The 22,994-nt window shown below is 38.5% G+C and overlaps 1 protein-coding gene across 4 annotated transcripts in view; it reads left to right on the top strand.

Annotated features, from left to right (window-relative positions):
* DMD (dystrophin) overlaps positions 1-22,994 on the top strand; it is a 1,739,631-nt gene that overhangs the window by 1,313,567 nt on the left and 403,070 nt on the right. For all 4 annotated transcript variants that reach the window (XM_068533306.1, XM_068533307.1, XM_068533305.1 and 1 more), the window contains 2 exons: positions 13,388-13,560; positions 22,746-22,902. In XM_068533306.1, coding sequence (XP_068389407.1) covers positions 13,388-13,560; positions 22,746-22,902 — 330 coding nt within the window. The remainder of the gene's footprint in view (positions 1-13,387; positions 13,561-22,745; positions 22,903-22,994) is intronic.

Here is a 22,994-nt window from a genome sequence, read left to right as displayed (position 1 = left end):
ATTCTGTAAAATAAATCTGCAAAGACATCCTTTTCTCTGTTCTAGTTCTTTATGAAAACTTATATAATTTATCTTATGAGCATAGAAAGACCTAAGCCTTCCCGTACCTTACTCTTCTGGTGATAGTTTTTAATTTTAATTTAATTTAATTTAATTTTAATTTTTCTTGGTGGTATATTTTATTTTTTAATTTTTAAATTTTTTTTATTGGAGTAAAATTGCTTTACAGTGTTGTTAGTTTCTGCTGTACAATGAAGTGAATCAGCTATATGTATATCTATATCCCCTCCCTCCCACCCATATATGTATATCTATATGATATGTATATCTATATGATATGTATATCTATGATATGTATATCTATATCCCCTCCCTCCCACCCCTCCATCCCACCCATCTAGTTCATCACAGAGCACCGAGCTGAGCTCCCTGTGCTATACAGCAGGTTCCCACTAGCTATCTATTTTACACATGGTAGTGTATTTATGTCAAACCTAATCTCCCAGTTCGTCCCACCCTCCCCTTCCCCACTGTGTCCACATGTCCGTTCTCTACATCTACGTCTCTATTCCTGCCCTACAGATAGGTTCATCTGTACCATTTTTCTAGATTCCACATATATGCGTTAATATACAATATTTGTTTTTCTCTTTCTGGCTTGCTTCACTCTGTATGACAGACTCTAGGTCCATCCACCTCACTACAAATAACTCAATTTCGTTTCTTTTTATGGCTGAGTAATATTCCATTGTATATATGTGCCACATCTTCTTTATCCATTCATCTGTTGATGGACACTTAGGTTGCTTCCATGTCCTGGCTATTGTAAATAGAGCTGCAATGAACATTGTGGTACATGACTCTTTTTGAATTATGGTTTTCTCAGGGTATATGCCCAGTACTGGGATTGCTGGGTCGTATGGTAGTTCTATTTTTAGTTTTTTAAGGAAGCTCCCTACTGTTCTCCATAGTGGCTGTATCAATTTACAGCCCCACTAGCAGTGCAGACGGGTTCCCTTTTCTCCACACCCTCTCCAGCATTTATTGTTTGTAGATTTTTTGATGATGGCCATTCTGACCGGTGTGAAGTGATACCTCATTGTAGTTTTGATTTGCATTTCTCTAATAATTAATGATGTTGAGCAGCTTTTCATGTGCCTCTTGGCCATCTGTGTGTCTTCTTTGGTGAAATGATAGCGTTTTTAAATCTACATGTTCTCAGATGAAAGAAGCATCGTCTCATGGCCAAAGGCCTAGAATGCCCTGGGATTGCTTCAGTAAGATGTTCAGTTCTGAACTGAATGCTTTGGGAAGGATTAGTAGGTATATAATAGAAAACTCATGAATGAGTTTCTGGGCTCAGCAGACTAGGTTCCAGGAATGAAAAAGTATCCAAGATATTTTACCAGATACTTTTTTAAATTTAGTTTTCTCATCTATGTCATGTTTCCTTTGGCAGATATGCCCGTGTTACCTACCTTTATATTAATGTCCACTTACTTAACCCTTTCTTTTTCCTTTCCCTCATAGACTAAAAAAAGAGTAATTGTTCTCTCCCATCACTATCCACTCTGTTCCATGAGAGAAGAAAGCTAAATAGGGTGAAGTAACTCCCTAGGCACAGAAGAACCACTACACTCTCCAGAAGAAGTAATTTGGTCTACTTGGTAGTAGATAGAAATTAACTCACCAAAGAACACCAGGGAATCAGACCCAGTTATGTCAGCAGGACTTTAGTTAACATCCTGATTCTAGAAGCTTCTTTAACATTTAAACTTTATGGATACCTATAATTCATTTTAAAGGTAATATTTCTAAGCTTTAGACTGAGTACCCATAAATGAATACAGTTGTGTCCAACGTGTGTTTGTAAATTACTTGGAAATTGTCCTCCTATTTAAAGTGAAAGAAAATATAGAAATGTCTTAGATTTATTACATCATTAACCTTTTCTAAACAATTACCTCAGTGCAGGGTTGTTTTGTGGTTGTGGCAGGATATTATGAGGGTTTTTTGGGGAGTGGGAGATAGAATAAAGTTGTTGTTCTGCATTTACAACATCTATAATTAAAACAAGCCAGAGGAAATTAGCTACATGGCTGTTATGATTTCTAGTGTATTATCAAAAGTAATTGTGGCACTTTGCCATATGTTCTTGCCTTCTTACAGATTGCTATTGGGATAAGATGAGACCTGACATCAACTAATTGCTTATTTCTAATTCACAATCTTGAACTACAGTGTTTCTCTAGAGGAAAAAAAATAGCTCTGTGACAGAGAGATTCAGGAAATAAGAGCTTTTCGAACTTTTAACTCTATACATAATACAGACAAATTGTATAAATAAATATAACCAGATGTGTGTTGATCCATGGGAAGATAGTTGCCTATTTTAAGAATAAAAATGTATTCTGTTTGTTTAGAGCCATTCAAAATGATGAAAGGTATTAGTTCTGAGTTGACTGAGGAGGAATAAATAAGTTAATACCTAGCTGGAGAATAATTTCATTGCTTAGCTATTCTATTCAGAGCATTCCAGTATGTTTCTCAATCCAAATAGCTCACATATGCCTTAATGAGTTAATTATTGTGTTGTATTACCTGTAGCCCAAGTCAGAATTCACTTGCTTTCTGTCTGAGAGGTAGGGGAGGAATGGGGGGGCAGTAAAAAAAAAAAAAGAACATAAATTCAGACAGATCTGTACTGTAATCCTGCTTCTGCCACATGAGAGCTGTGGGATTTGGACAAGTTATTTCATCTCTCCAAATTATAGTTTCCTCAGTTGGGGGCTGAGAAAGCCTACTTTGTAGAGTTGATGTAAAGGATTTATAAGGGGTGTTAAGTATTAGTTTCCTGCCCCATTTCATCCCTCTACTCCACCCTCACCCCCCCCCCCACCATCATGGCTCTGCAATAATAAATGTTGCAGTGTCGAAAAGGCCCATCTGGTCTTTCTCAGATAAGGTTAGTTATTTTCAAACAGGCTGATTCCTGCACATAATACATAATACAAAATGGAAAGTACCCTCAACATTTCATATGTGGTTGTCTCTATGAATTAAATGTGCAATCTAGAATTTACGTATAAAGACCTTTCAAGATTACCATTGGCAGTGACCTCCTGAAAGATGTCTCACGTAGGAAATGCTCACCCAATTATGAGCAATGAAGCAGTATAACAATATCTGAAAAGGTATTGCAACACAGTATGGGTCTTTTAAATGAATTTTAGATATATTAGTAAAAAAGAAAACTCAGCCTGTCTAAGGACTGATTTTATCTTCCGTCACCAACATTATGAAGGCATGCCATTCTTTTTTGTAACTCAAATACTAAGCCAAATGAATACAGACATTAGTTCCCCACTGGGTCCGTGGCATCTTAACTTTAAAAACATCCAATGCAGTATTACTCTACCTACCCTTTCTCAGTGTTTTGTGTCCTTTAAAACTTACTCCTGCATATTTTGGGAATGCCTAATAGGATATATGTTAGGTAGGAGTGTCCTGATCCTATATGCAGCTTTGGTATCAATGCCTTAGCCTTGTCATTGTACTTTACTTGGCACCAAGAGGTGAGTGTGTGCACATGCGTGTTTGAAACACAGCATATATAATGTTTGTCTTGCTCCTTATGAAACTTAAAATAACATTTTTATCTTTAAAATGCTTTTGTGAGTAGTTATCACTTGGCCGAATTCTACCTTCCGAAGGTAGAGCAAGAGAAGGATGAAACTGAGTCACACATGCAGCTGTTTCTATGATTTATGAGCGCTGCAGGAGCATAGCATCCCTCTTCCTTACGTCCTCTCTGTTTCTGGAGCCACCGCTTTTTTGGTTCACGAATGGCTGGGGCTGCCTGTCAGCCAAACTTCCTGTTTCCATTCTCTCCCTGCTGCCATTTACCCTGAAAACTGCCCCCTAAATAATCATTTTCAAATCCTTTTTTGGCTCTGTCATGCCTGCACCGGAACCTGCAGTGGGTTCTTATCATTATAGGATCACATGTAATCTCCAGGCTGCTTTCAAAGCTCTCAATGTCCACTCTGTACCCTTTGAACCCAGTTGTTGACCCTTCACAGCACCACTACCTCTTAGATCCTGCCTACATTTCTGGCTCTCATCCCTGTGCATTTGGTATTCATTTTCCTTGAAATGGCCCCACGTCTTCTTGGCTATCAAGCTTGGAGTCGTGGAGGAAGGGGAGAGGGGTCCGGAGGGATACAGTTGTAATGAGAGCTCTCAATAGATCAGGCATTAAGTTAGCATTTAGATGCTCTACCCACATCACTTCATCTGATCTTCGCCTAAACCTTATAAGGTAGATATTATTAGCCCTATTTATGGTTGGAAAAACACAGGCTTTGAAGTATTTTATAATTTGCGCCAAATCACAAAACTAGCCCCTGGGGGAATTTTAGAATCTTAAGGGATCTTATAGCACTAAAGACTGGGCCCTTTCCACCGTGCAATACTTTGTCCCAATCTGTGTTAGTTACCCCCATCCGCTCCAGGCTTTAAGACGTACTCATGTCTTTATGTACTCGTTAGTTATGTGGACCTTTGTAACTCTTCCTCAACTGCTTCAAATCAGATTCCCCACGTAGAGTATAAACTCTAAACATAAAACAAACATTAAAAAATCATCCCCCAAACCCTCCCTTTGACCCTTCATCCCCCTTCAGGTGCTATCTTTTTTTTCAATCTAAACTTGGTAAACTTTTCAATAGTTCTGTGTGTTCAGTTAACCTCCTTAAGTCTTCTTACTCTTACATCTATTTCTTCCTCTCCTCTGAAACTGTTCTTATCAAGGTGACCAATGACCTTCCTTGTTGCCACATCCAGTAGACAGTGTTCTGTTCTAATGTGACCAATCTCTTAACAGTGTGAGACACTGTTGCCGGCTCCTTTCTTTTTGAAACCCTCCCTCCTCTCTTGGTTGCTATGACACCGTAATTTCTTAGTTTTTCTCCTACTTCTTTGGCTCCTCCTTTTCTGTCTCCTTTGCTAGGTTGTCTACCCCTACCTATCTCTGAATGTTGGCAGTCCTCAGGACGTGGTCCAAGGGCCCTTTTTCTTCTCTCTCCCTAGGTATGCTTACCCATTCCTATGGTCTTAGTATCAGTAAGCCAAATGATCCCAAATTCTTAAAGTCAGCCCAGACCCCCGCTCTGAGTTTCACATATGTATTTGAAATCTCCACTTGAATGATTCACAGTCATTTTAAAGCATGACATGTGACTAGAACAGAAAACTGACTTTTCCCACAGCTTTCACCATTTCAGTAAATGACACTACCATGTGTTGTTCAAGTCAAGAATTTGGAGTTACCATTGAGATATCCCTTTCCTTTATTCTCATCATCCAGTCCATTAGTACGTGTAAGAAAACCAACATCCAAATTGTATCTCACATCAGTCCACTTCTCTCCTTCTACAGTCACCCTAGCCCAGGCCACCTTTATCTCTTGCCTGGATTAGAGGCCCTGGCCTCTAACTGGTCTTTTTGTTTCCTCTCCTGCCTTCGTTGATCTCCACATAGCAACGTAGTGATTTATTTAAAGCCTAAATGATAACATGTCACTACCCAGCTTTAAAAGCTTCTATTGTTTTCCGTGGCTCTTGAAATAAAATTCAAACTCCTTACCATGGGACTTCAAGGCCCCACGTTATCTGAAGCCTCTCTTACCTCATCTCCAGCCACATTTCTTTCTCGGGAAGTTTTAGCCAAGATCTTTCCTATCACAGAGCTGATGCAAAGGTCTGCCCTGTTACTTGGGAGGACTTCTGTGCCCTTGGGTTTTCCTATAACTGGTGTCTTCTCATCTTTCAAGTCTCAGCTGACACTGAACCTTCTCTCATAGATGTTCCTTGACCACCGTAGCCAAAGAACACCCATCACCACAACATGTACACCGCTACTCTTATCGTAGCCCCCCTATTTGTTACCTCCAGAGCATTTTCTTATTTTATTGAACACTTGTTTATCTGTTTACCATATTTCTCCCCTGTTCATCCTGTTTCTCCCGTGTTCATCCTATTTCTCCCCTGTTCATCTCATTTCTCCTTTTATCCTTTTATGCTGTGAACATCAAAAAGGCAGAGGTTTGGGGTTTTTTTCACCACTGCAGGCCTGGGTGCTAATATATTAAATATTAGTGGGAGGGAGGAAGGAAAGAAGAAGGGAGGGGAGGAGGAAGGGAGGGAGGAGTGAAGGAAGGAATTAAGGCCTGGGACTACACCTTTCTTACATCATATGTATTCCCACAGCTCCTATTGAAATCTTGGACTTAAAATAGGCACCTAATACATGTTTGTGTGATGAATAAGTATGCAGACTCTTTTGCACTGTGACAGAATAAAAAGAAACTAGGAAAAACAAGATACAGAAGTGAAAAGATATGTCCCTTATCCAATCTAGTATATCTGAAATGAGCTCTTCAATTTAAAAAAGGTAATTTTCAGAATAGAGTAAACCAGAGGGTCAGACAAGAAGAGAAAGCATCACGTGTTACCGGAGTTTGGGATTGCTTAAGGCAGTCTGACAAATGGGATTTTGCTCCGTTTCCTCTGGGGTAATCCACCCTAGGCCGGGCATTTTTAAAGATTGGATTTTGAAATAAAGCTTTGCACCTGGGAATGTACTGAGGCAGGAGAACATATCCCTTCTCTCCACTGTTCTGGTGCTTAAATGTGAGAATTTTTGAACAAGATATGAAAGCAAAGACAACAAACCCTGCAGGATAATAGTCTCTGAGGACCTTAATAACAGCCATTTTTAAAGCAAAGCCTGTGGACTCCCAAATCCATAGCTGCTCCTTTAAGATGCATTGCGATGCAGTGGACCTGAAAGCACACTCCTTATCTACCTAGAGCAACCAGGCTCCAAGCCAAACGGCAGTCCTCAAATTAACTCTTGTTTATCTCGGGATGGCAACTCTCCTGCTTTTAGAAGAATTGCAACGGCCACATATAGAAGAGAAAAAAGGAGTCACGCACACTGTGAATCTGTATCCAACTGCATTTCCTGTGCGAGTTAGGAACCTCTGGCGGTTAGATTAGAATCCTTATAAAGTCAAGATTGTGGGTCCAGTTCCTTTATATGGGTGCTTCTCAAAAATCCATTAGGAAGGATAATTCTGTTTTGTTTTCCTAGTTTTAATTTCCAGTCCATAACAGACTGATACTTTTGTAACACGCGATAAATTACTTTTAAAAATTACAAAAATCAGACACAAAATGCAAGCCCATGCTTTTTATTTTTAGACTGCTATAAACGTTTCTAAAGATTTACTCTCAATTTCTGTTCTCATGATGGAGTGTGTGCGTACTCCAAAACCTCAAGTATTTAGAGCCCATGTTTAACAAATCATTTTGGGTAACCAAGCTAAGGGAGTTTTACTTTTGCATGTTTGTTTTTGTTTTATTTAACTTCTTTAAAGCATCAACACCTTTTGAGAATAACTATGTTGGGTAAATTCATTTAAAGAGTTCTACATACACTGCTTTCTTCTTAGAGTTCACTGAACATAAATCTGCCTTTTTCTGGCTCGTTCAGGATCATTAACATTAATTATTTTGCTTTGCCTTAAAGTTAGGTGATGCCTTCAAGGGCTAATAATATATGTAGGGCTATTAGTTTTCACACTTGTGTGACCCTGGTCAACTCTGAGTGCCTGCAGCTCCTTTTACACCTTTCTGGTTCTCTGTCAGGTGTCACTTCTTGCTGCTCTCAGTTTAGCCCTTAAGGATAACGTGTCTCCATTTTGGATCTTCTGTTTCTGACCTTTTAAGTTCTTAGAAATCAGATCATCACTTTTCTTTTTTTTTTTTTTCCTATTAAGCTTATTTGGATTAGGCAAAAATTACCAGTAAAGAGGAACTAATGACCTTATCATTATTCACATACTAATTGCTTTCAGAAAAGATTAGAGATGGTGTGTCCGTAATGATTAATTTTGTGGGGAGATTTGGTCACTTATTCTTCCTACATCTTTTTGTTTGTTTTATTGCCTACTCCTCAGTTATATTCAAGATAAGGAGGTTATCATTTGATGAATTCTTTTTTAGAGACAGATAATTCCATATACATAGGAAAGAGAACATGTGGAATCTATTATCCCTGATGTTTTGGAATAGTATCATAACCATTTGTTTGGATAATAAAAAGAGGTGTGTAGCAGTAACTAATTCTTGGCATCTTCCTTCTTTATTTTTCGTCTTATAGAAGTAAGACTTTCATAACTTTTCATATTCTTCCCCGACTGTCTTACTACTTTCGATCACCATGGATCATTCTACTTGTCAAATGAGATGGTACAAATGTAATCGATAATCTCATCTTTGTCCTTTACTTTTCTTTATAAACTTCTGTTCTCAGTAGCTTCCTGAAAGAAGGACTTAATCCTACTTAGTTTAAGGACATCGACTATATTCTACCTGTTTCTTCTCAACACTCATTGTCCATTCCAATCAGGTCGTGCAGTTCATTGTACCTGCTCGTAATCCAAACTCCTCGCCATGTTTTTGCCATTTCCAGGCTTTTCTCACTTGGAATACCCTCTTCCTCTTCCCTTCACCTTTCTCAATCCTATCCATCCTTCAAGGCTCAAACCAAGTTCCATGACTTTGTAAAGTCTGTTTCTATCACTTTTTTCCCACATTGATTCTCTTATAATAGAAATCCTTACATTAGCTATTACTTATTAAAGGCTTATTGTGTTCTAGATGATGTTCAAAGTATTTTACAAAGATTATGCCACATAATATTCCAAATAACCCAGCAGGTAGGTATTATTATTTAATATTTAGTGAAGCCAAGGAGACTAAAGAGTCTTTAAACTTATGCAGCTAATAAGGAAAAGAGAAGGACGAGACTAGGACTATGTCTGTTTAACTGCACTTTCCCATTAGTTTTCCCTGGAGGCTGAGAAAGGGGACTTATGACAGAAGTAGGCTAGATGCTCAGAAAAGAAGGAATGGTGAGATTCGAAAATGCTCTCCAGGAAACACAATACTCCCTACTCCTAAAACTGCTTCGTAAGCATAGAAGCACGCTGCGTGCCTCACATCTGAACTTTCTTGATGTTCACAGTTGAAATTGGCTCCATAATTATACATAACTCTAGGCTCTATGTCTCTTTCTGAGGGGGGGGGGGCTGCATATTATTTTTCCATTGGCACCCATTTTCTCAATTATTTTATGCTCTCTCTCTTGTATTGGATATATCTGCCCACTACTTTAGATATGTTTAACAGTCTCCATATTAATAAGACTGTAAAGTTACTCTTTGAGTACTGGAAACAATGTTAGTCTGCCTTGTGCTAGATTTGCTGAAATTTAAGCAGGAATATTATTAATAGGAAACATTTTTTAATTAATAGGAAAAAACTCAGAGGTGATATAGCCTAGTGGGTAAGAGCCTGGTCCCTGGAGTCCGACGGCCTCGGTTTGAAATCTCGCTGCGTGGATTATTAGCTGTGTGACCTTGTGCATTTTTGCCCGAACCTCTCTGTAATTTCATTCTCTTATGTGTGAAGAGAAGATATTAATAATGCCTACCCTAGAGAGTCACTGAGAGGATTAAATGAGCTCATGTATATACAGTGCTTTAGACAGTGTCTGTTGTAAAGGAAGTCTTATGTATGTTGTTGCTGTTGCTGCTGCTTCTGTTGTTATGTAACAAATCCTTGTTCCCTATTCATTAGTTATTGTTCTTCCTAAAGAATACAGTCACAAAAAGAAGAGAAAACTTACATTGAACGTCGCAACTAAGGCTTGAGTGATCTTTTCTAGTTAGGTCAGAAGTGAAATAAAACTACTTAAAAATATCTGTGAAAATTACTTTTTGTCCAGATTGGGTCTCCTCTGAGAATTCGATTCTCCGTTCGAACCTCCTGCTTTTCTGGGGCCCCTGAGTCTAAGGTTAATCTTAGGATAAATGCCATCATGGTAATTTTATGCAAATATGAGTGTGTTCCTTCCTACCTGCCCTGTCAATGTCTCCCTCCCCACCTAGGACTCATGCTGCCTACTTGTACTAAAAAATCTCCACTATAGCAGGCTAACTTCCTAAAGAAAGCCTTACGGTCCTCACCAATACTCACCTCCATTTTAGAGCAACCTACCTGAGTCCTGTAGCTTGACGGAATCCCTGCCAGCCCGCCAGCCCAAAGGAGCATGGCCAAACTACGTTTATGCTGATATGTCAGGTCATTACTTCCTGTAATGTTCACATGACTCTTAGACAAAGGAGTGAATTACTGATGGGAGAATTTCTGTTCTGGCAACGGGGATATTTTGTAGCAGACTTTTTCAGTGCAAATAATTTTTGCTCACAGGTGGTCCCAGCTGCCCAATTGCAAAATGAAAAGTGAAAAGGGTAGTCAGGATTCCATTTTTTCATTTTGAACAAATCAATCCATGTGGGTAAATTTTAATCAAAATCAGTAATGCCGTCTTTCCGTGTGCTTTAACCTCAGTAGTTGTTTTTTCCCCTTGTTAGCAGTAGCCTTGTTCAGCTTCAATAACTACTGTCTGTTATAGTCAGTGCTTACAGCAGCAAATGGTGTGTGGAGACAGCCTAAGATCTTCCAGAGTCAAAAGAACTGGATGCATTGCCTACATTTAACACTTTTGGCAAGTCAGTTAAACATCTCTGAGCCTCGGTGCTCTCATCTGTAAAACAGAGAAAATATTATGTACTTCACTGGGTAAGGAGTAGGAATAACTAAAGCAATACATGTGTAAGTGCTTTGTAAACTGCAAAGCCCTTTACTATACATGTGTCATTTGTTGCTGTACACTACCATCATAAACTAGAGAAGTAATACTGAGTTAAGAGCTACCTTCTTGCCAATGCTAAGACTTTACTTCAGCTACTTCTGAATTTCCAAGGGGAGACATTTTAATCCGAGTATGTATGAGGTTTGGCAGGAAATTCTCAAGGTGTAGTTGATAATATGAATGACTTAAATAAAAAGTGCCTACGAGATTTTAGAAAAAGTAAAGGCATAACTGTCTCTTGCCTTCCTCTTAGATTTCCCACAGTGCTAAGGCTAGACAAATAACCAGTCCTCAGCAAGCACTGGTTTATCAATTTTATATTCATTTCTTTCTCGATGATACAACAGAGATGTTTAAATTCAGGGCAATGTAAGTGACAAAGATGAAAATTAGCAAATTTCATGAATCAACATCCTATTTATGCTTGGGAAGACCTCTCATTTATTCAGCAAAGTATTGATGACTTCACGATACCATAATCTTAAGGAACTATTGATTAAGCCTGGGTCTCTGCTATAAATGCAGGACATAAAAATTCAAATGTACTATAATTTATATGCATGCTAATGTAGGAAGCTGATTGTATTAGTCAAAATATCTTAATTTTGTTGACAACAAAAGGTTTGGTCTTAATTCCTTAAGTGTGTACTCTGAGGCCACGTTTTAGGTAGCAAACAAATCACATACAACAAGAAAAGTAAAGTAAAAGAGAGAAGTGGGGGCATTATCTTGATAACTTGGATCTGTTTGGTTTTTATTCCTGAATTATTTAGATATATTAACCTCAATTTTCTCTTTCACTGAAGAAGTAGCAAATTCAGCAGGGTATGTTTTTCCATGTAGGTACACAAAGATAAATTGGATATATATTTGATCAAGCTCCATTCAGCAAGAAGCCCAATACTGGTTTTCTACCACATCAGCTAGTTTCAGAATCAGGCTATTTCCTTCCAAAACAAGCCTGTGTTTGATGGGATAAAGATAGATGCTCCTCGATATGTTTTAGTATTTCTATTCTTTCAACTCCAGATGGGGTTTATCCATATTCCCCTCCTGTCTTGCAGTCGAAGGGAATGAGACAGAATTCTCTTTAGAGTCCATCAGTGATACTTTGGCTGCCAGAAATAGTGACAGGAGACATTCATCGTCCATCTCCCTGCACCTAAGAGGGTGCAACTGAAAACACAGGCCACTTCTTCAGACTTTGTAACATGTTATTGCTGCCACTTTTCCTTCCTTACTTTAGAAGAGTAATTTAATTCAATTTTAGAAAGGGGGGGGGGAACTCTTCTAGTTACACAGATCAATCCAATTGTTTGGAGCTTCAGAATGAATTTTTAAACTTGTTAAACAGAAGCATACAAATCTCTAAAAGCAAGTCAGATAATGTACAAAGCCTCCATTCATTGTGTAGGCAGAAAGGAATGCTGGTACCCGGCAGCTCTCTAAGGAATGTTCCTTTGGCTTTGACCGTTCTTCTGGGAACAAGGAGGGAAACACATATAGAAAATGAATTTATAATGTCTCTGGCTTATAATGGCAAAATGATAAGAAAAGTTGGCTGTTTAATATAAACTGTCAGTTGCATATTCCAGGCCTCCTCTCTTTGAGGTCCCTCCCACATCCACAGGCCTGGCTACCGTTTAGTGAAGAGTACAAAGTGGCTGTTTATTATTATTGACTGGTGAGGCCTGTGGTCTGAAATTCATTCTGTCAACAGAATGTAAGCAAAGTTGGCATTTTAAAGCAGGGCTCTTTCAGTCGCTGGGTTTTCTCAGGATTGCTATGCAACAGGATCAGTGCTGTAGTCCCCGGTTCAAGCTGAAAATGTTACACAGGAAGACATACCATGTAAAGGTCAGATTCTTCTACTATGATAATTTTCTTGATCTGTGTATATACAAATGAGGTTAAAGTCATCACTTCTTATCAAAGTCCTATGGACTTTCCACCTGTTGAGCCTAAAAATGTGATGGTATTTTAAATGGGAAGCCTTACTAACAAATGTATGGTGCTGTAATAAATGTATGATGCTGTTTTACCAAGGTGAACTTAATGTGTATTGTCAAGAAGATTCTCTCCTGTGATCAAATCCCATTAATGTGCTGGTGCTGTGGACCAAGTACAGGCTTGTTTATTAGTCTCTCCATGCTTTTGTGGTCCGAGTCAATTCTACAGATTACTGCGTGCTTGGAAAATATGACTTGACCCATAGTGTAATACAGTGATTGGCACTGGGGTGCACTTTATCACAGAGTTTTATTTCCTGTCGCTTCCACGAAACAATGTATTTTGTCCATGGACTAGAAGATATAAGTTATGAAATTTATAAAGTTATAAATGTATTATGTTCCGATTCATAATCTCAAGGAATAAATTTATTATACCTAATAAGATGCCCACTTTCAATCTACATAACAACATAAAGAGATGATACACCAAGAAAAGTGAGTTGGAGGTGTATCTTCTTGTTAGTTGAACCAATTGAAATCCCTTTTGAACTAATAGTCTATTTTTTGCAGTTCTCCAAATTCACAGTCACAGCCGGCGGTCTCTTTTGTTTGCTAATTCTGCGTGTGTTCTTCTTCCTGATGCCCTGTAGGACCTCCAAGGAGAAATCGAAGCTCACACAGATATCTATCACAACCTGGATGAAAACGGCCAAAAAATCCTGAGATCCCTGGAAGGTTCTGATGATGCGGTTCTGTTACAAAGACGTTTGGATAACATGAACTTCAAGTGGAGCGAGCTGAGGAAAAAGTCTCTCAACATTAGGTAAGAAAAGATCCGGAACAAAAAAAAAAAAGGCCAGAAATGAATTAAAATGGCAACGCTCCCCTCACTTTCCTAGCACAAGTAGCTAATATCTCATATGTTTATGTAAATCCCCCAATTTCAGAATGATTTATTTTATTTTGAATAAATGAATCATTTATTTGCTCGGTATGGAGATGATACTTGAGAGTTCAGGTGAGATTAGAATGGTGCTATGTTATAACCATGGGAGACATACTTATTAAGACATTAGAGTGAATTCAAATGAGGAGCACAGCTCTCCTGATTTCATAGTGTTCTCTCTTGGTTTATCACAGGGTTATTCAAAAAATGATAAAACTAACGTCTGTTTATTACGGAATTCTTTCTTTGGCATTATTCTAAATGCATAAGTGAGGACATTTCTTTAAATACCCATAACACATTATAATTAACATTTTAAAGGAGACCTCGCCATAGCTCCCACAGCCAAGGAGAGATTATAACAACTGCCTGCCTTTTGCTTCCTCTCAGATTGTGTTACCATATACCCCGTAAACTAAGCCTTTAGCTGTTCTGTACACACCTGTTTTGTACTTTGCCCTTTTGTGCGTAGCAACGTTCTCCTGAGAAGTTAATGAAGGTGTCTCAGCCTTGTAAGGAGGGCAGAGTGAAGCTCTTGCTGTACCTGTTTTGCACTAGTTCAGTGGAGGGGCAAAGAGCACAGAGAGGAAGTGAAATGCCCAGGGTCACCTAAGTGGCATAGGAGGTACAGGGAGTGGAAGTCAGGCTTCCTGCTTTCTAATCAGTTGCTTTGCCTAATTCACGTCTCTTTATAAAAGTACCTTGTGTTTTCTTCTGTGTCTAGAGGAGCAGTGGTAGTGGAGGGAGGTAGAAGGGGACGAATGGAATGCCCTCAACACTGGGAGTTGTTACTACCTCTAGGTGGTAAGATTACAGGAGGGAGGTGATTTTTCTTCTTTATAGCTCTTCGAAGTTGTCCCAAATTTGGACATAGAGTATCTTTACTTCTATAAATGAGGAAAAAATATAAATGAAATTGATTCATTTGAAAGCACTCTTGTAGAAATCTGCACGTAATATGACAGAATAATGACGATAGCGACTCACACTTACATGGTGCGTCACATACTGTGCAGTGTCATGGGCACCTTAGATTTGTCCGCCCATTTAATGCTCTCAGCAACTCTAAGAGCTAGATTCTATTATTATCCTCTCTTTGCATTTGAAGAAAGTAACACACGGAGTGGCTAAATAACTTCCCCGAGGTCACTTAGTTAGTAAGTGGCAGATCTAAGATCTGAACACAGGGAGCCTGGCTCCAGAGTCTGAGCTTTGAACAGTTGTATTATGCCGTAGAGTATAAAGGAAGAAGGAGAAGGTAAGAGCCACCTAATTTTTACACATAAACACGTAATAAGTGAAAGGATGGAACAGAAGAGCAGATTTCTGGGAGGAGGAAAGGATTTATTTTTATTTCTGTGGTTTCCCCCCCAAGTTTGCACCCTAGCTTCCAAGACACTCATTTTTATCTCCCTATTTGATCCATGAATTTTGTATTGATGTGTCGGTGATGAGTTGTGGACAACAACGGGCGATGGCATTTTCAAGGATAGGGAGGCTCCATTCGCGTTCTACAGCTTCACCTCTCCGAGAGGTCAGTGTATGTAGCGACACCGGCCACTTTCATAACATCTGTCATTACAAAGGAGTGAAACTTGTGAGATGGGAAAGATATCGGTAGATAAAGGAAAGAAAAGGAAGTTATTCTTTTTTTCGGGAGGGAAAAAGAAAGGTGCTATAACTGTTGTGAACATCACTCAGTGCCTTTTCTCTCTTTCATGTGAACTTGATGAAATAAAAGGAGGATTGAAAGCGGCAAACAGCATGTCAGCCAAAATATGGGCTCTTCATTCTCAGCAATTTCCCGTAAGCCAGCTACTGCAGTTTAATTCTTGCTGGCATTAATCAAGTAGAAAACAGTTACCTTAGCTCATCTAAGGCACTGCAAATTCTAGAATTTAAATACTCAGATCAACGGTTTTGGCTTTTAAGTAGGCCTCTCGAATAATACAGAATGTGTTATCAACACTCACTTATAAAAAGCGAGGAAGTAATTCTTCACATCAAAGCGATTCAGTTTATTTCCTGACGCTTGGTTGAAATAAGGGTATCAGTCAATCCGTACTGAATGGCAGGGTTCAGTTGAGAGAAGCACAGTAGAGGTAGTAATGGGGGATTGTCATGAAATAGGATAGATGAACCCTGGAAGAGTTACGTACCGAACCATCAGTGACACATAAGCTTGCATTGCCAATCTAGTCAGTTCCTCTGTCGCCATTATTTTATAGTGAAAAGTCATCACAATTTTAAAAAAAACTTCCAAAGGTACCCTGGAGAAACATCCCTGTGTTTACCTAAACTATGATATATTATACTAAAAAATTTCAGTTCATTATTTCATAAGAGATTCTGAAGCCATTTTTATATTTCAAAGTATAAAAACATTAGCGCTTAATTTCACAGGTATCCATTTTTTAATGAAAAAAAATTGAGTCTGAACAAAAATGATTCTGAAGTTTCCCTTTGTGTTCCATTGACTCATAAGCGGTATCGTTGTGCTTGCAGATCTAAATCCACATTATGTCTTTTACCCTCCGTTTATTTTCCTTCTGCCCTGTCTTTCTCTCCTTGTGATTGTGGTTCTGATTGATTGATTGATTGATTGATTGATTGATTGAAGTCTTCTTCGTGTCATTCCATATTGATAGATTTGTCTCTCTTTCTTTACATATTGAGACCATCCATTACACATTTACAAAAATATTCTTCCTTGGACACTGTTTCTATCACATTATTCTTTTGGTCAAGAACTTCAGTCTTGTTGGTGCCCATATTTCACTCATTCATTTATTTGTTCATTCAAGAAATATTTACTGAGTGTTTACTATGTACTAGGCACTCTTCCAGGCACGGAGGATACAACAGTGAACAAAGCAGACAAAAGTAAATTGTTGCTCTCATGAAGCTTATACTTAGTCACTAAGATCTAGTGACCCTTCCACTCTCTACCAACTATGCCTAATAAGCCCCTGCTGACCCCTTCCCTCTCTGTCCTTCCTCTGCCTCCCACTTCGTTCCTCCCCAAGCAGCAATCTAGTTACTGCCCAAAATGGATTCTCTGAGTCAAGTAAATTCTGCTTTCTAACCCCATTCCTGCTCTCCGACAATCTTCTCACTGTCCCGTATGAGTACATCCATTTGCCGATTCTCACACTTGGAATACCATCTCTCCTCTGAGCCTCCAAATTTTGACTCAAATTCCATAATCAAGATTTCGCTTTCTGACTGTTCCTTTACCAGGTCTTCCCTGTACTATTCTCATTTACACTTGATGGCAAGTTCCTTTAAGTATTCGTGAGTTGTCTCATAGGGCTGTGCTTGCTGCCTTCAGCTAAATTAGATAAATACAAAACTCCAAGCTATAAATGAGTCAGTGAGGTAGAGTAGAAAGGCTCTTGGACCAACAGCTGGGTGACCTAGCTTCTCCTCTGGCTCTGTTACTACCTAGCATCTGATCTTTAGCCAGTCGCTTAACTGCTTCAGACTTGAATTTTCTCTCTCACTGAAATGAGGAAGTTTGACCAGACACATGGGTGGTCTCTTCAAGTTCCCTGGCAATTCTACAATTCTATTATTTTTAATTCTACAATCACTCTTTATAAACCTAGGCAAATTATTGAGCTTTTCTACCTTGGTTTTCTTATATTTAAAAGAAGTGATTAAGTTCAAAGATACGGTATAAGAGAAAGTAAATACTGATACAATGTCTTTGAGAGAAAAGAATAATTGAAATTGTGTCTCATAATTTAGTTCAAGGAAAGTAGATGCCATCTGTTCCACATGCGTTATCACATTGCATTTTGTCCAAGAGGTATACGAAAGAGAAGTAAATACTCAGTGATAGCTGAGTGCCGTCAAACAAAAGATTAACTGCTTTAAGTGGGAGAAAAATAGAGTGAAAATGTTCTGCTTATGTGTATACATACACATACACACGCACACATACACATACACACGCGCGCGCACACACACACACACACACACACACACACACACACACAGAGTCACTGATGACATTATCCAACATCAGGATGGTGATTAGTCAAATAAAGTGTTTCTCATTCTAAAATATTCTATATCTACAAAACTTGCATTTTTAATTTTGAAAATATGAATAATTTGAGAAGTGATCAAGTGCATGAGAAATATGTATGAAGATTTCAATTTAATCTGCCACCAGATTATATTTTCCAGATTATTGTATATATCATTAACTATGAGAATCACATATGATGTCCACATAATTTCAGCAAAACTTACATTCTGTGAGATTGTTATACTTGGGGGAAAAACTTGTAGATGTTATATAAAGATAATCCCTTTTATGAAATTTTGAACATTAATTTGAGACGTGAGGACACCAACATTATGTAGTCCACAGCAGCAATAAATCTCTTAGAAAGTACTCGGTATTAGAAATTAGAATAATTAGAGGTCTTGCTCTAATGGAGGACAAAGAAAGAGCAAAAGAAAGCAAAGTCTTTTTTACCTTTGAGTGAGAGAAAAATGCTACTTGGATGTTGAGTATCTCCAACCTTCCTTTTCTTACTCTTGGGATGTTAATTATGTTTGAAAGTTGGAGTTCATGGCCCATCTGGAAGAAAAAAGTGTTTACTTCTCTTTGGGCTTAATTCTCTTTATTTAAAGCCCCATAGCTCCCATTTTATTTCTGCGGTTCCTTATTATTTCTGCATTCTTACCTTTTCTTTCTGTATGCTTACATGCTATCTTTTTACACAAGGGTACCAAAGATATACAGGGATATATTGTTAGTTTTATAAAGGAAGTCAAAGTGAAAAATGACTTCAATATAACACATTTTGCTTTAAGAATAGATGCCTTTCAGAGTAAAGTTTTATTAAGGATTTCAAACTAGGCATCAACTGAATCATACTTGAAGTATCGGTGTCTGGAGAAATAACATTCACTTTAGCAGCCCTATAATTCTTAGAGCCCTGACAGTGAAGAGTTTCTTAAAGCCCAAACTATATATCCCAACACACCTAAAGGTTCTGCATTTTACCTAAACCTTACAAATTATAGAAATTATCTGCTTATTAAAGATCGCTACTTCCGTTGTTAAAAGCTAGTAACCCCTAAGCTCTTGTCTTCACTAATAAAGATTAATAGAAAATGGATAGAAGCTAAGTGTGTAGCTTCAAACCTCCTCTTTTATTCTCTGTTGAGTAGTTTAGGGGTAAAGAGAGTATATTTGCCAATTAGCGGGAAGCCTTTTTGCTCAGGGATCCAAAACATTTGGTGAAAACCATCAGGGTTAAGGATTTCCTCATATAAGGAAGGTTTGTAGTTTCCACTTCCCATATCTAAATATGACAGCTCAAGTTATGTGCCTCAGCAGGTGTCTTTATACCTTTGTATCTCAGTTCCCACATTTGCAAAACAAGCGAGTTGAATAATCTCTAAGGTTCCTTAAAACCAGGGGGGAAAAGTCATTGCAAATGCAAAGAAACATTTTCAGGAAAAATCCCAAATACAAACATAGGTTAATCATTTAGAAATATTTGGTATACAATCTTGAAAATAAAAATAGGGCAGCTGCTTCCAACAAACGCATTAGAAACGTGTCTTGAAAACACTTCCCAAGCTTAGCATGGCCAGAGAAAATGTTCTCTGAGCTCAGAGCATTTCATTACATCTAGATCTCCTTCAAAATCATGTCACTGGCAAATAGCACCTTTGCCCTGTGGAGACCGACAAGTAATGTTTAGGGCACATAGGAAATACTTCAAGAAATTCTTCCTCAGAGAATGGTCCTGGAGCTCACCTGCTGAGTTGTAAAGATTCTTGTTCCAATTACAGAAATTCTGTATCTGTGAATCTGTTTCTGTTTTGCATATACTTTCATTTGTATTATTTTTTAGATTCCAAACTTGTGGTTACCAAAGGGGAGAGGGAAGAGAGGAGGGACGAATTAAGGGTATGGGATTAACAGATACAAACTATTATGTATAAAATAGACAATCAACACGGATATATTGTATAGCATGGGAAATTATAACCATTATCTTGTAATAACCTATAATGGAGTATAATCTGCAAAAATACCAAATCAGTATGCTGTACACCTGAAACTAATATAATATTGTAAATCAGCTATACTTCGATAAAAAAATTTTTTTAAAGTACTGAAACTCTGGGGGTGGAACCTAGGAGTCTGTACTTTAAGCAGGCTGCTCAGATGTTTCTTATGCGCACTAAAGTTTGAGAACCATGGCTTTAGATTGGATATCTTTGTGTTGTTTTAAATCAGGAGCCGTTATCTGAGTTTCTCCTCTCCAACCCCTACCCAGTGTCCTCTGTCTTTTATAGGCTTTTTGTATAAGTTTTTGTCCTCATATCACATCTTTCCTTTCACTCTCAGGCTTTAGCAAGGAAAAGAATGTCATTTGATATGTACTTAAGGTGAGCAAACATTCAGAAAAGTGACTTAACTCCATGCCTTAGGGATGAATAAGGAAGGCCCCCTCGTCCCGGTACACGAGAGCTTTTTGTCACTCGTGATCCCAGGTCCTTCTGTTCCTCTGTTAACTCTCTTGACCGTCCTGTGTCCCTGGCTCTTCACAGCTTCCCTATCTCACGCTATGGAGTTTCTCTTAGATCCTTTAGAACTGAATTCCCTGGGTCTCAGCGCTCTTTTTTTTTTTTTTTTCTCTCCTAGGGGACACAAAGGGTTTCATCGGCCCGCTAATAATTTAGTCAGGGCCATTTAACCTGGACGGGGGTGGGGGGGGTGTAGCACCGCCTTATGTAAATGAAGCAGCACCTGGAGGCCTCACCTTAGGCCGCCTGCGCTTCGGCATATCAATCCTGTAGACCTCTCCACCACAGGGAGGCATTATTTCCCTTACCGGACAGATGGAGGCCAGGCATTAGACATCTTTATATCCTCCCTTACCTTCCCCCCCCCTCCCTACCCCCCCCCCCATGCCTGATTGGGACTGAGAGGGACTCAGTAAATATTTATTTAATCAGTGGCTCATCTACAATGTGCTGCCTTTCCATGGCTGTACTATGCCTCTCTCTACCTTTCAAAATGTCCTGCTTGACAGCCTCTTTCACCCTCAAGGGGACCAAGCTGCAAATTCCAGATACCCTAGGGAGTCCCCGTAACCAGTAGTCATTACATGTCATTAAACAGCTAAAATCTTGCATAGGGAGTTCTCACTTAGGCTTCTCCTGGAAAAGTGAAATAGGAGGAGAGAACAGAAACATAAAAGAACTGACCTCTACACCATATGCAGTCTGCACTATTATATTTAATTCATGATGTTTATGATGCTTCATGATTCATTTCTTAGATACAAATGTCCTTAGAGTCTTGACCAATTTAATTTCCCTGATGGAAATACCTTCAGTTTTTCTGAACGTAATGTTTATATGGCTCACAATAGAGAATTCTGACAATTTGGAAAAGTATAAAGATGAAGGAATAAATCACCTGTAAATCCACCTTCGAGGGATAAACTAGTTGTCGTTTCAGAATTTTTTCATGCATAGTCCAGCATGTGCACACACACAAACATTTTGGAAAAATAGATTATGTACGTTTTTGTAACCTACTTTCTCACTTAGTGACTGACAGGATGATCTTGTCCATGCCCACGAACATTTGCCTATGTCATCACATTGAACATTGCGTAGGATTCACAGGATTTGAACAATGCATTGTATGAGTTCACCATCAGTATATGTAACCAATTTCCTAGTACTGAATATTTAAGTTGTTTCAACTTTGTATCAATCATAAGTATGCTGTAAATAGCAGTTTTCTACCTGTATCTTTGCATGCTTTCCCAGTTACTTTCTTAGTATAAGTTCCTTGAATTTAAGCTTGTGGGTCATTATATTTGCACATTTTAAAGACATTTATGTATCATCAAATTATCCTGCAGAAAGTTTAGAATAGTTTAATTTCAGCACCTAGGTACTATTTGGTGATTCTATTTGACTAAGGCCAGCAGGAGAATTGTATTTGAAATGTCAGGCTAAGGTATCAAGTGGCAAAGGGAAATGTTGTTCTACCTGGTTGCTTTACATTTCAATCTCTGCAGCATTAGAGGCTATATTATATTTATAGGCAGCATTAATTTTTATGAATTAATTAATAATTGCTGATGAGATGTAAGTAATGCAGCATAATTCTTGATTTACCTGAGGATAGAGCTTTGCTAACATTCCGCGTTTCTTTGTTTTCTGGATGATGATTTATTTTCTTAATTTAACTTCTCATCCTCAAGTGAAATGTGGATTTTATAATGCAGATCATTCATTTGTATATTCTTAAATGCCTTCTATGGATTAACGTGTTCTAAATGCAGTTGATGGTAAAGCACTCAGCCTCTTGGCTAAATTATTCACGTTTGGGGGGAGGCTTTCAGGCAAATGTCTGATTTTACTTTTCCACGTGAGTTGTTGTCTCAGTACATTTTACACAAAGGAAACAAAGCGGAAAATGTTGGAACTTGGTGAAAACAAATCCCAGGTGCACACGAATAAAGAAGGGTAGAGAAGGAGGAGAAGCATATGGGAAGAGGCGCAGAAAGGAACAGGTGCCAGATGGAAGGAGTCAATGGAAGAGTCTGCCTAGGGTGTAGAAATGGAAAAGTCAAAATGTGGGGAGAGACCTTTCCATTTCTCAAAGCAGAAAGAATTCCGGTACTAGCATGAGTCACACGAAAACTGAGTGGTTTATTTTAGTCACTGGGTTCAGGTTCTTCTACCAGAAACATTAGGAATCGTTGACTGCAGCACTACAGGAAAGCAGTCCATTCCAGTGTATATTTCATGCCAAAAGTCTCAGAATTCTGCCTGTGGAAATAAACATATAACTAAACACTGTCTTCCCTCCATGTTGCCATCAAAATACCCCCATTTTGTTGCTCTCAAAAACAGGTAGCTGGATTTTTATTGAGGACTGCTGTGTGGTTCACAGTACGTTTACACGCTGTGGAAGTAACCAACCAATGTACCTTTAGTGGGATTGTTAGAACCATCAGTTATCTTTCTAGATAGTCTGACAGTTTGCTCCTGTTATTTTTCAGGTCCCATTTGGAAGCCAGTTCTGACCAGTGGAAGCGTCTGCACCTTTCTCTTCAGGAACTTCTGGTGTGGCTACAGCTGAAAGATGATGAGTTAAGCCGGCAGGCACCTATTGGAGGCGATTTCCCAGCAGTTCAGAAGCAGAATGATGTACACAGGGTAGGATATTTTTAAGCATAGTGATTTGCACATAGTAAGCATTCAATGACTATTTTAAGATTAGTTTTGATTGAAACTAGGTTGAAAAAGGA

Source organism: Eschrichtius robustus, chromosome X (assembly GCF_028021215.1).
Source record: "Eschrichtius robustus isolate mEscRob2 chromosome X, mEscRob2.pri, whole genome shotgun sequence".
NCBI lineage: Eukaryota > Metazoa > Chordata > Mammalia > Artiodactyla > Eschrichtiidae > Eschrichtius > Eschrichtius robustus.
Note: the sequence above shows the minus strand (reverse complement) of the source record. Positions and strands in the feature narration are given on the sequence as shown.